This window comes from Bombus fervidus, chromosome 1 (assembly GCF_041682495.2).
Source record: "Bombus fervidus isolate BK054 chromosome 1, iyBomFerv1, whole genome shotgun sequence".
Classification (NCBI taxonomy): Eukaryota; Metazoa; Arthropoda; class Insecta; order Hymenoptera; family Apidae; genus Bombus; species Bombus fervidus.
This window is the reverse complement of record NC_091517.1, coordinates 13,464,641-13,478,734: the sequence shown is the minus strand read 5'-3', so window position 1 is coordinate 13,478,734 and position 14,094 is coordinate 13,464,641. Positions and strand designations below refer to the sequence as shown.

The window sequence follows — 14,094 nt, the reverse complement described above, 5'->3', positions numbered from 1 at the left end:
ATAGCGGGTCTTCAAGCTAGCTGAACATATACTGGAAATGATACATCGACATCTAGCAATCATCTTGCCCGAAGAATAGAGTCTGTGTGTGGCGAGCCACGGGGCAGAGACCGTTGGAATGATTACTGTAAAGTGTCGGTACAACTATTTATTTTAAGGAGAACTATGCAATTCTATACCTCTGTTAGGTAAAACGTTCATCCCGTGACCGCGGCTACGTTCGGCGACTAGTCGTCGCTTCGAGCCCAAGCTCACTATCGCAAATCTCGGACAATTATAATCGGGTTGCTTATAAGATTAAAGTGTTACGAATATTCCTAGAAATCCCGAAGGGAAGACCCGGTGTACTTTCATCTCCGACATGTATAAATTATAATAAAAGAACGCCATATATTACCGCACATACTTGGTTATTGATATTCCATTTCAGCTCACAGCTCTAATTCGTATACGTCGAATAACAAAAGATATTCCTCTGCGAAATTTTTATTGACAGATGTTTTACGAACGTATTACTTACATTTGAGTTATGCTCTAACGTTCAATGTTCAACATTCGCAACGACGTTTTCTTACAACACACGAACAAAAACTCTCAAAACAAGTTAACTTTAATGCGCGCTAAAAATGCTACACAGACAGTAGCAGGTATACTAAGCCTACCGAACTCAATATGGATAATCCCAGATGCGAAATATGTAGCAGTGTTTAATTAGATTGCACACAATACGGACAATAGGAGAACCTAGTTCTACAGTATATAGACAATAATAGGCTTATCTGACATCACAGAAAATAATACGAATCAGTCAAGTTCGATATAGATAATTCTAAACTCAACTGACTCAATGGTTCAAAATCGAGCGGACAATTTTACTATTTTTTTTTTTTTTTAACACTGACTGCCACGCCGAAATCACATGTTTCGCTCAGGACGCCACAAGAGTATTTTTATTATTCAAAGCATATAATGGAAAAATAATAATAAATTGATGATATAAGACAACATTCTTCCCCAATGGACTGTGTATCTTATTGGTGGCGCCTTGATAACAATTAATAGCGACATATAACAAGACTTCGTTTATTTTAAGACCATTCACATTCGTTATTTCATCGTAAACAAAACGTTCAGAATATATTGTCGAAACATGTAGAAGATATTAGTAAATAGCATTTGCTCATTCTATATATAATAGTAAGGTATGTGCACACTTCTAACGTCAATTATATGATTATAAAGCAGCATTTACGATTATTTTCTAAAGTGTGTTTATAATAATATTCGTAGATTATCCCTCAAAGATACGGATGCAAACACAGTGCACCGTTAGATGCAAGATTTGTTCTCATTTCTTTTTATTGATGCTCTAATAAAAATTGTTCAATGGGGCACTTTTTATTTCAAAGTATCTTCTATTTATCGGTTATATTCAAAATACCCAGACTGTCAATTTTCATACAATTTTTACAATTGTTCAAGCGCTCCGGTCACCAATGACCAACGTGACAATCAAAGTGTTAATAGTCGCTTAAAAATATGCAAATGTATCTGAGTGACCATAAATTCACATAATGCTATTAATCATTGAACAATTTCGTTATCGAGAGATTTTCTTCTTTAAAGAAGATTAAAGAAGATCCACTTAAAGTAGATTCATTTTCATCAATTCACACATCAGTTGTAGCATAGATCTAATCTGAGACCTGATAAGACAGTATATAGAGATATAGTAGACTTTGAAGGTTCACAAAATCTAACAAGAACCTTGAAATTCGGCAGAATCCACCTAATCCATAATGTAAAATCCTTCAGAACTTAACAAGCTGTTACCTAGTCACGATTGAACTTGTGTTTCCATGAACAAAGCTATGTCGTTCGATTTTGTATAAAACAGCCGGTAGCATGCATTAATTTCGAAAAATGTATTAAGATCCGAAAGAGAGCTAATCCGTGTTGCTCGTGTGAGTTTGATAATCGTCGTTAATAACTTCGTTTGGTTTATGACAGAGATTCATAGTTGTACTCATAACATTGGCGATAGATAGATACACGAGGTGACTGGTTTCTTGTGACACGAACGCGATCGCGCGAATAATCCGAACGTATTACGAGCACGTGAATTATGGCGTTATTGGATTTCACCGGCCTTGCATAAACACAAATGCGGAATCAGAATGCAATCGATGTTAGCTCAGCTGTCAATTCGATGAAAACATTTGGACACTGGACACGACTGTGATTGCGTGTAACGATGTATAAACTTAAAAATCATTGAATTGTTAATTACAGTTGATCAACGATAAACTGAAAGTAAAGGGAGTGCAATATTATAAATATAGCTAACAACCTGAAAAGTCATTATAAATGTTAAATTGTGAAGGTTTGCACGTTGGAAAATTAACTTTACCCTCGTAACTTTGCAACTCTCGTTTGTTCTGTAACAAATACTCCATTAAAACAAATTATTTTCATCTTGATCGTTTACTTTAGGATGAAAAATAAAAGAAAAATTCACTCAATCATTCCGTAATAAATGACGTTATATATTGTATCGTGACTATCATGACAGGATCGTATAACGCGAAACAGCTCGAGGCTAGTTGCAGTAATGACTACCTGTGAAAAGGGAAAACTCATCTACGAAACGAATTCGTTTCCTTTGCCTCTTTCGTTTACTCGGGGGTTCATTTTGGTGGCAAGGGTCAATAGATATTTGAACGAGGGAAACTTCTCGGTTTTCGTGATGTGCAATTGTATCTTACTTTGATATTCCATTTCAAAAGTGGTTTTGTATCGTTCCATCTACATACATAATACATATATATAAAAATTAATGAAAAATAAACGGAACACAAGGCAAAAATACAATTCGTAAACTCATGCGTGTACCTACGCGTTTACGTAGTTGCATTCGAGTCATTGATTTAAATTTAAAATAGAATTTATCGAGTGATCTGCGCTTCCTGAAAATTTGTCGATATATCAACCGATGGTGTTTAAATACAGCGAATAACCGACGGGAAAAATTTTTCTTTCTGGTTAAAATCAATGTTTGGAAATATCCTGTTCGTGACGTTTATTAACGCAAGAAAGATTACGAACAAACGACTTATTCAAACGAATATTACCGTTCAAATTCTGATTTTGATTTTGCGTTGAATATCCATGAGACAGGCAGTAAAACACGAAATAACGGGTCAGTTAATACAGCGAAATCAATAACACCATGACATTCATACGATGGTCTCATTTCCGATGCTACTTAGACGAATCGATGAATACATATGTTTCATTCGAGTTTTAGGAAATCGAGCAACTCGACGAAAAAATCTAAATGAACTTGTAATAATTAATTTCACGGGATATTAAATATCGAAAAATTTCTTGGGCGACGACTAATTTTCTGAAAAAAAAATGTCTACGTCGAACACCGAACGAAGTTGAAGATCAAGAGAACACGATCTAACTTCCTTTGAAATTTCTTTACTTCCAAGCCGCTTAACGACTGTTAATAGGTTCGAAATAAGTTTGACAATGAATATAAATTTGCGAATATTTCGTTCGTAATTTGATTCTTAGGAGACAGGATTCCGTTCATAACGACGTCAAAGCGTTTCTTCTCTTCTTTTCTTTTCAATTTTATTCTTAAACAGCAGAAAAGTTTGCTCAAGGCTTTCATTTAGGAAAAGAAACTAACTTCATTGTACATATATCGCAAGCTACCATGGTGCACGACACATTTTCACAGGTATCGTAAAATTTTCATTCATAATAGAAACCGGTGTACAGCGGCGGTGAAAAATGTTCGCATGTCGAGAGAAGGAAAGCTGAGAGGAATATCATTGTATAAAGAAAAATTCTCACGGGAAATTCTATTGCGAGTAACGCAATGACTTCGCGACACAAGCATGTCATGATGACAGACTTTCATAAATCTTTGTATTTTGAAAACATAACAAAAATTGAGGAACAATGGCACAAAAGACGCGCGAAAATAAACCTTTTCTTTGGATACATAAAGAAATCTTTCGAACAAGAAACTTCTCTCTTTTCTGTACGTTAACGTACAGAAAAGTTCTAAACGTTAACGAAAAAGATAAATGTGAATATCATTAAACATTAATCAATTAATCTGTAACGACGTTTATCCTATCGAATGTACCACGTGATAAAAATAAAGACAAAGTATGAGAAAACGTAAATTATTTTGTTACTAAAAGGGGAAAACGGTTCTCCTCTCGCGTAAATATAATACTTGATTAAAAGCAGGACACGAGCACAGTGTTTGTTGTAAAAAGCACAAAGGGTAGACCAAAGGAAAACCATAAAATGAAATTTGGGAATAGAATGTATAATAAGGCCGGCTCTTTGAGACACGGTCGAAAGGATTGCAACGTTGACAACTTCCGGGAAGTGGCTTACGAAATTTTGCGGCCACATTAAACATTGGTGTTTGATGGTGGACGCTTTAATCTCACAAACGAAATAATCGAGCCAGGCGTTATGAAGAAGGAACATCGTTCCTCTTGCAAATGGATCCTTTTGTACAACCACGAAATAGCTCTAAAGCCTTGACGTTTATTTTATTTTATGGTGAATTTTTATGATACAATGTAAACTATGTGAATTCAGTAGGAACTTAATCATGAGAAGCGGGATATCTAAATATTTCTATTGGGGTTGAAGGTAGAAATAAATGTCCGAAGCTGATATTTTTGTTTGACTTTTTTTATAAGCTTATTTATTTAAAAAGTCATCGATGTTTTTTTAAATAGTATTATACAGCTGTTTTTAAGTTTCATTTAACCTCATAGCGTTATAGCCGATGTCAAGGTGATTTTAAAATAAGCGTTTAACCGATATGCTTTTAGCGTATGCTTTCAACCTAAGCCTTTATTCCATGATTAAGAAATCTAGATTTGATTAATCAGCATTACCTAACAATCATCACTCAAACGAAATACTTTTCCACGTTAATGCTTCCATTATCAGAACTACGAGTAGAATTGTTTTCTCCGTTCTTTCAATACGATAACTGTATATGCATTTTATTCCTATTTAGTTTATGTAAATATTTAAAGTGACTCTTAAATTAGAGCTTCAATCAATCTAAAGTTTCTTTCAACATTAGTGCAAGCTCAATATTTTTTAATACGAGAAGAAATGATCTAACAGCGCGATCTGAGAAGCAAGTTTTATATAAAAAGGTAAATATGTACAATTGGTACATTCGCAAACATCTGTGAGAAAATGTGCCGTCAAAGTATCAAAGAGTATGGAAACATAGTAATTCGCAGGTGCACGTACGCAAGGAAATATCGTGGCAACCGAAGCATTTACAAACGTTGCAAGCGACAAAGAATGCAATTAGAATAATTTAAAAAATGTATATGCAGCAAGGTGTATTGATTATTCTTGAAGATTCTAATCGACGATGTACGTCCAACCGCATTTACATTACTAATGAAATTTCATTCCCGTCTTCTATTCTTAGAAGTGACAATACGAAAGATTTCGTTGGCGTGGTGTTTCGCGTTTCGTTGAACGTATTCTCAAACTACTTATTTAACACATAGAAAGTTGCTTGGTGCCGAGAAAAGAAAGGAACACGACGGTAATTGGCTGAAACTGGGCCAGTTCCCAAGGAATCGATTTCCTTGTGAAAATGAAGAAATCTCTCTTCCACTTTTCATTATCTCCAACTCAAATTCAACCACCTTCTTTTAGTCGATTTTCCAACCAACGTAGGGATTAATCAAACAGATCAAACTGTATGAAATATTCAGACGTTGATATTCTCTTTTACTTGATCTATCGCGTAATCGTTCTACAAATTTATTTTCGCCTATCTTCTAAATGAAGAACATAAGGGAAGAACGCGATAAATCATATATTTCATTTCTCAGTACGTTGCCAAATGATCCCACGTTACAAAAAAATAGATATTTGTCCTCTCTCTTCGTAACTTATAACATTAATATGTCTTAAAAGTTTAGCTTCTACGAAACTTCGTCAACTATATTTTTCGACCTAACGAATTCTTTTCACTTGTAGCTACTTTATATTAAATTGTTCCTTTTCAATCGTAAAGTAAGATTAAAATGGAAAGATTAACAAAGATAGGAGAATTCTAATTCAGTGATAAGGTTTTGCGAGTAAACGAGAAATATACATTTTAAATAAAAAAATTTTATGGAAATTTTGCCAGTATAATATTATGTAATTCGCGTCATTATTTTACAATTATAGTATTTTATATATCTATACATATTTCAATTTTTAAATTAGATATCAAATAATTAACAGCGTCGGATTCCTTTCGTGTTAATTACTTGCCTCATTAAACGTCATTTTTCAACGCGAAACACAATTCACGTGTGCGCTTCGTTATCGTGACGTAGCATTGTACGAAATTCATTAAGTTCTTCCTTGCACGCAGTAATTAATTAAGATAGGGCATCCATGTCGTTAGTCGAACTGGCAGAAAGCAACTTGCCACGCCATAGCCCTAGCGTGAAAATAATCTAGTTACAACGTTGCGATGAAATTACTGTCGTTGTTTGGCAAATAAATTAAAGTGGCATCATTTGTTTTCAGCGAAATAGGTTCCACCCCTCCCCCCGCCAGTCACCCTTTCAAAGAAAAATCGTTCGATCAGCTTGTACGTCGATTAATTGCAGATCCGATTGCAATAATCCATCATGCACTCTGTAACCATTTATTCTTTATACAATTGCACGGTACGATAAAATTAAAACGAATTTTAATTTACAATAAAATTACAAAACCAATTATGAGATAATCATAAAACAAACAGTATTGCAAAAGGAAATTAAAAAGAATATTACACCTGTTGAGAATATTGCAAAGAAGGGAGAATGTTAAGAAAATATTACAAATCTGAACGCAAATATGTATTCATTGTATCTGTAATTCTTTCTGAAATAAAAGAAATTTTTCGACGTCAATGCACGCACAAACTTTCGAGAAAATGTTTGCAAGCGGTTTTTTCCAAAGTGCAAAAGAAACTAATATTCGCTGCACAGTGTCGGTTAAAGCGTACGCTTTTACACAACTTAATTGCCGGGAAAACTCGTTGTCAAACTACGAGAGCAGAACTTCAACACAAAGGATTGCTCCAATTGGAGCTTGTCTCCAAAAGAAAAGAATACAATTACATTACAACCAACTTAAAAGGGGGAAATAAAAAGACGCACGGCTCTTCTCGCGACGACCAAACCAGAACACTGACCCTTAGACGTGATTCTTAGGCGTTCCAATAAAATCAATACGAAATCTTCAGTATACCATAAAATCGTATTACGTTTTTGTTAAATCGTCCATTAGTAATGATTACAAATAAAATATATTAGGTTGTCCGAAAAGTGTCTTTCTCTTACAAACACGTCTTTTACAACAACGCATTTTTATACAAACATGAAACCTAATCTGTCGAACGTTATGATTTTTATTTTGATAGAATAAAATAAATCATATGTAATTCGATAAAATAATATAAAACGGAAAATATTGTGCGTCCATTATTTCCTTATAAAACGAAAAAGACTTTTCGGACGACCTAATATTTATTCGAATATGTTTATATATCAAATATCTAAATTGATTTCTGTAAGTTAAAATAAGGAAAGATTATTAAGAATTTACTTAAGAACTTTTCAATTATTTAAACCTTGTTCTTGCTTTCAATTACTAAAGAAAATAATTCACGCGTCCATTATAAATGAGACATTCTATACATTAAGAGAAAAATCAAGAAACGAATATCGATTGTATTAAATTTCTATAATTAATTTCGTTAATATGCGCGCATATGTAATAATTATAATAAAGCTCTGAAAGTTATTTGAATCTCTACACAGGGAGGAATAAATTTGAACAGCGTTATAGCATTATATTTAGTATGAACACGTGGCGTGAGATGCATAAGAGACGCATTCTCTCAGCTACGGCTCATAAACCGTATCCGCGTTGCTGTACCAAAAATAATTAGGTTTACGAAACGAGCAAACGCGTAGACTACAATTTATAGCTGATTTCCTTGGCTTCATTCGTTTTTTTTTTTTTTTTTCACCCAGCATACCTTCATTATAATATTAAATTGAAAGGACTCGCTCACTCGCGAAACTAAATTCTTAAATAGAACAAAACGATTGCGGTTCAAAGTATACACATTAATAGAGTTTGTCCGTTCGAGCGAAATTTTTAGGAAATCGATATTAAATTTATACAAACTACTTCCATCAATGACATAAGCTTATAAAGATATAAAAATGCATCTTAATCAGCTTGTACGAAATTAATGCTTTTGATGTATTAACAATTATTTCTGCTGTATAAATGATATAGTAATAATAGATATACTATTTCATTATGCTATCTTCTCAACAATTTATTCCAGATATAAATTGCGACGAATTATTGGAATCAACAAACAAAGAAAGAACTACCATACGGTATACTGCATTTTCTTGATTGCATTGTACATTTCAAATTTCATTATATTCGCCACTAAAAAAGAGAAATTTCACGTCGAAATTTTTATATAGGAACATGGAATTAATCGATAAATGTCTTTGATTTAACCGTTTCAAAAGTTTTGTCTGGAGAATCAATGGAAATTCTCTTTTTCCTCCGACACCATTGCAGCTGAATGATTCGTTTCAGAATCTTGATGCACTTTCTGCAACGAAAAGTTAGATGGTATTTGAAAAGAGCACTTTGCCACCCAGAAATAAAGGGTACACGAATAATTATTCGTTATTATTAACAGAGTGAGCAGGGACCGCATCGTCTCGTTAAACGTGCTTCATATTCAAGTAGTGATTCACAAGGCATAAAAATTTTATTGTGAGTGTATTAACGCACACAAACGACAGTTACTAGTAAACTGGAATTGGTTGCAAAGCTTCAACGATATATATGTAGTATATACAGACGGAAGAGTGCCATCCGCACCGGCGACGAGTACAAGTTTAATGCAAATGCTCGGCAAAGAAAGACGCGTTTTCTCTGTACTTTATAAGATGAGTAACCGATTAATTCAAACGCGAATCTTCTCATTTCATAGAAGTCACAATAAAATACGTAATAAAATACTTTCTAAAATAAATAAGAGATCTATGTATTTTGTACATAAATAAGTATTTCAATACTTAATTCATTCGCTTTGATGAATCACTTGAAAAATAATTTTTTTTACGGTGAAGACTTTCTGCATTTTTGGCATCAAATATGAGAAATATGTTCTTTTTACTTTTCCTATATCAACGATTGCTTTATGTAGTATTAGTGATAATATCGACAATATAAAATTTCTAGTATTATCTTTATCAATTTTTCTGAATTTTTCTCGTACTAAATTTTCAAAGAATTAAATACGATATTTCAAAGTATTATGCTATTAAATTTAAGTTAACTCTGTAAAAGCACCCTCTATGAAAATAACGGAGACGAGCAGAGATTCAAGTGACAATCCTTAAGCCTATAACGTGATATCGACTTTGCCAATAGCCGTTATAAAGGCAGCGTTCAGGTAGAACATACATTTCAACCACAGAAAACAGTGAAAACGAGGTAGGTACATATAATACATGAAAAAACAAAGATTCTCCAATAACCGTATAATCCGTCCTGTCACTTTTTTCCCATTCTCTACTATCGCGAACGCCAATCGTGTTACCATACTCTATACTCTATAGCTGTTAAGCAATTTTTCAAACCTGAATACCTTCATTCGTGAAAAAGGGTGTTTTAAATTCTTTATGTCGAACGTTCCACATATAGCAATATTTATTTTAAAATAAATAATTCCTTCTATATACATGACCCGTTGCAATGCAACTATCAAGAGATTCTCTACGTGACCTTATGAAAGATAAATAATAGATATTTTTGAGAAAGTCAAAGTAATAGATTTTAAAATAGTTGAAAATAATATTTATACGATCTTAATTAAATATTACTTCGTTTAACTACCCTTCATTTAAGTGGTACTAAATGTCGGACTAAATTCGGTTATACTACTGCGGCAGTTCCAGGTAAACATAAATCAAGATGTAATATGAACTCTACTAAATAACAGCATATACATAAATAAGTACTAATAGGATAGAAACTTTCCCTTTAAATTATTATTTTTAACAGCTTAATTAGTTGCTCCAAATATATTTCAATGCATCGTCTTATTGGTTTTGGATTCTAATTCCGATAAAAACGAACGTATTAAAGTATTTCATATCTCGATGTGAGCAAGAAGGTACGTTACAAAAGCGTTCGATTCTGTTCGTTATTCAATATCGAGTATGACGTCGCAAAAGTTTTCCGCCCACGTAACCGTGTAACCTGCATCCATCTCTTGCAGGAAATTTCGGCATCGTGGTATCACCACGCCGTGAAATCCATTTAAGAAACCTTCCTCCCGCTGGGTGGATATCATAAAAGCGACATGCTTCAACTGTTTCGTATTCACGAACTTGGTGTAACTCCATCTTGCTTCAATTTAAATTCTCTTTTCAGAGATAGAATCCCTAGAAGCGTCTTATCCGATATATAGCGTCGCAGGTGCAATCTTCATCGTATTCGCCTGAGGACACGTTTTGTACAGTAAAAGCAAAATAGTTTCTTTAATGTAGAATACTTTCGTCCGGTCGAAATCTTGAAACTGCTGACGAAAGAATTTTTATAGATGAAAATCCGATTTAAGCAACGGCGTGACAGAACTTGTATCTTGATATTCCATTTGATTAACATGGACAAGCAATTTTTCAATAATATATAATGTATAATGACGTATACACCTGTTGATAAGTATTAAGATACAATCATTATGAATTTATTAAGACTTTGAAGAATTCAATATTACCCTTATAATAGTAATCTCATTAATTTAATATAATAAAATGGCATTTTCTTTCCTTATATATATCCGACTATTCTATAAACGTATAATTAACCAATATATAATTATTGCAATTTACCAAGTTAATGCGATTCTTGCAAACAACTTCGATGAATAAGTACTATATTGGATCGTAATTTTCCACGAATGAAAAGCTCTGATCAATTAATCGTTTTTTCGATAGTATATCCTAATGGTTACCTACTTTTAATTTAATACTTAACTTCTAATTTAATACCAGTGTATCTTAATACTTACAAAGTATATATATATAATAATTCTGATAGATTTTCTGTGTCCTATTTTCCTTATTATATACGAATAGAACGCAGTAATACACGAATAAAAAATCATATACTACCATTGGCAGCGAAGCGTATACCGCGAGGACTCGTCTATACGCTAAGTGAAATACCATAGCAAACCCTGCTGCATTCAAAGCGCTCCAACTTAAAGCTGTTCCCAAAGTAGAACTCGTTGTCGCTCTACTGCCTTCTACAGAGCTCTCATGCAAGTGAACTGGTCCGGGTTTTCATTTAATAAAGCTACTTCGATTAACAAAGATTTTAGTTGTTTGGTCTGGTATCGCGATTCGCAAACGTACGATGTACCTTCAATGCGATACTTCTAAATTGGCTCGTTAAACTTTAACGATAATTAACGTGATCGTATTTGAAACATATACAAATTCGTCCGGACTTGTAATGAATACTGAAGATTCGAAATAAAGTATCGCATATTATAGAATTTGTTGATCAATGCATAATTGTTTGAACGATTTAATCAACATGAAATTAAAAGTTCGATACGAACAAAAGCATAGACATATGAGCCGTGATATTATAATAGCTCGTGTTCCGTGAATAACAATGGATATCTATTATGCGCATTCAAACAACTTTATTTCAATTCCACGTATCTGGAAACAAAAAATTTACGCTATTGCGTTCATTATAAATGCAAGAAAGCATTTCCGCGTAGAAGAATAAAACATACGAATAATTGAAGTGAATTAACGTCACTCCCTCTCGTTTAAAAAATACTTCAAACTGTAGCAACCATTTAAAATAACAGTTTCGTTATGGATACCCAAGCGCATTCTGAGAAAGCACGAAACTTGCTCCACATTTTTTCTCCAATATAACGTCTAAATAAAATGAAATAATGCTTCAGACTTCTATTATCAAAAAAAGTCACACAGAGAAATATCTGTGATTCTATTATCACAGACATTAAACTAATTCGAAAAAAGATCAATATTCTAACTATTATCTAGCAATAACTATAACGTCGTCATTCTAAGAACGCCAACGTGGGTCATTTAAACTTCATATCCCACCAACTAATGAATAATAATTCATGCAGCAAGTGAAAATTTACAAACTCATTAACGCTAGAATTAACTGTAAACAATTTCTAATGTGTATCTATGTAAATATACGAAAATTATAATAATTAACGCCATACGCTAAAAACAATCAATCATATTTTTATCTCTCTGAAGGATAACATTGATTTCTTCATAAATATAATTTTATTCACCCTTAATTATCTTATCAAACTACACGAGCAACGTTATTTTTTAAGCAAATTTTATTACCAGAGGGGAATGAAAATATTTTCCCATCGTTTACTTATTGCTATAAAATAAACATTCTTCGCTCACGATAAAACTGACTTATAATTTCCGTCAGTCAAGAATTAACTCCGAAACGATTGAAATAAAATTATGTATCTTATTCGTACCTCAAAGGGTTGATATATTAGTTCCAGACTTAAGGGAATCATAAAGCAGACTCACCTGTTTCCGCAGCGGAGTCGCGCACTCGTCCTTGCTCCTCTCGAACCGCTCAAACTTGAAGCTGTTGCTTCTGTAGAGTTCGTTGTCGCTTTGCTGCCTCCTGCAGAGCCGTCGCGTGAGTGCACGCGGTCTGCAGGGCGCACATTCGGTGGCGAGGCCCCAATGCAGGTGCAGCATCGCGAGTTCCGCGGTACACCTTGCCATGGCACAACCGGCGCGCCTCACGCGGCACTTAACACGCTTTATCCGTCCCTCGTGCTGTGGCTTATGGCTGCACGGTTGCGTGCCACTTCCACTGCAATCGCACGTGCGACGCGACCGGCGTTGCCTGACCGTGTGCGAGCATGGCTTTGCTTCCTCGCCGCACTCGCACTCGCCGCCGCCTGTGTGAGTGCAGTTTATTCTTTCGGCGCACTCGCACGGCTGCTGTTGCTGTTGCTGCTGTTGGTTTGGCTGGTTCGCTTGAGAAAAAGTGGGTGAAGAGGGTTGAACTGGCAGCCGATGCCGCGTACCACCGTTTCCTGCTGAGTGTCGACAAGGTCGTTCTGGACAGTCGCATCTGTGCAACATAACGAATGTGATGTCGAATTAGACCAGAATATCTTACGCTGAAAGAGGTTGAAATTGATGGAGGTGATGTTTATGCATTTAAAGCGTTAAAATATACAGAATGGACACGATATGCAAAAATGTATATCGGATAATCGAGAAAGTTCTGCCGCTTCTCGCATGATGGGGAAGAACGATGCAAAAATATGGAAAAATATGATTTTTTGGTACTAAAATGGTCACTTTTATTTTCATGAGTGCATTGTTTATATTTTTCCTTTTTTTTTTTTTTGGTCTTAAAAAAAATGATTTAAATATATTATTAACCTTAAGATATCTACAGTTAAAAAAGAAATATCCAAATTCAGTAATAGATATAATATAAGAATTAACCACCAAAACCCACTAGTTACTCAATTACTTGACACGACAAATCAGATCCGCAGGCTAAAAAGACATTACCCTCTATATTTAAACATTAGATTCAGCTAGAATCAAACATACGATAAACACTTATTATTGATTTGTAAATTGAATTGATTGTAAAATTCTTCCACATAAAAAAAAATATATTATTAAATCATCTTACAAATCATTTTGCTTGTTATTGGCCTGTTTTGTGAAGTAAATAAGAACGTTTTGTTGTCCTCGTATACGCTGTTGTTGAAGGCTTTTGGAAAGTTTACAAAGGACGCTGATTTCAAGAGAAGATAAAATTAATCTTTGGAAAACGAGAGATTCCGAGAAACGAAAGTACCAATGAAATTTTTAAAAAGAAAATCAATATCCTGTGTAATTATCATTTAGTAAAATAGATTGCTAA

The 14,094-nt window shown here is 34.0% G+C and overlaps 1 protein-coding gene across 1 annotated transcript in view; it reads right to left on the bottom strand.

Annotated features, from left to right (window-relative positions):
- The window catches only part of Hwt (SH2 domain-containing adapter heavyweight), a 251,558-nt gene that overhangs the window by 233,656 nt on the left and 3,808 nt on the right, over positions 1-14,094 (bottom strand). Inside the window, exon 2 of the mRNA XM_072003057.1 lies at positions 12,723-13,281. Within this exon, the coding sequence (XP_071859158.1) occupies positions 12,723-13,281 (559 nt within the window). The remainder of the gene's footprint in view (positions 1-12,722; positions 13,282-14,094) is intronic.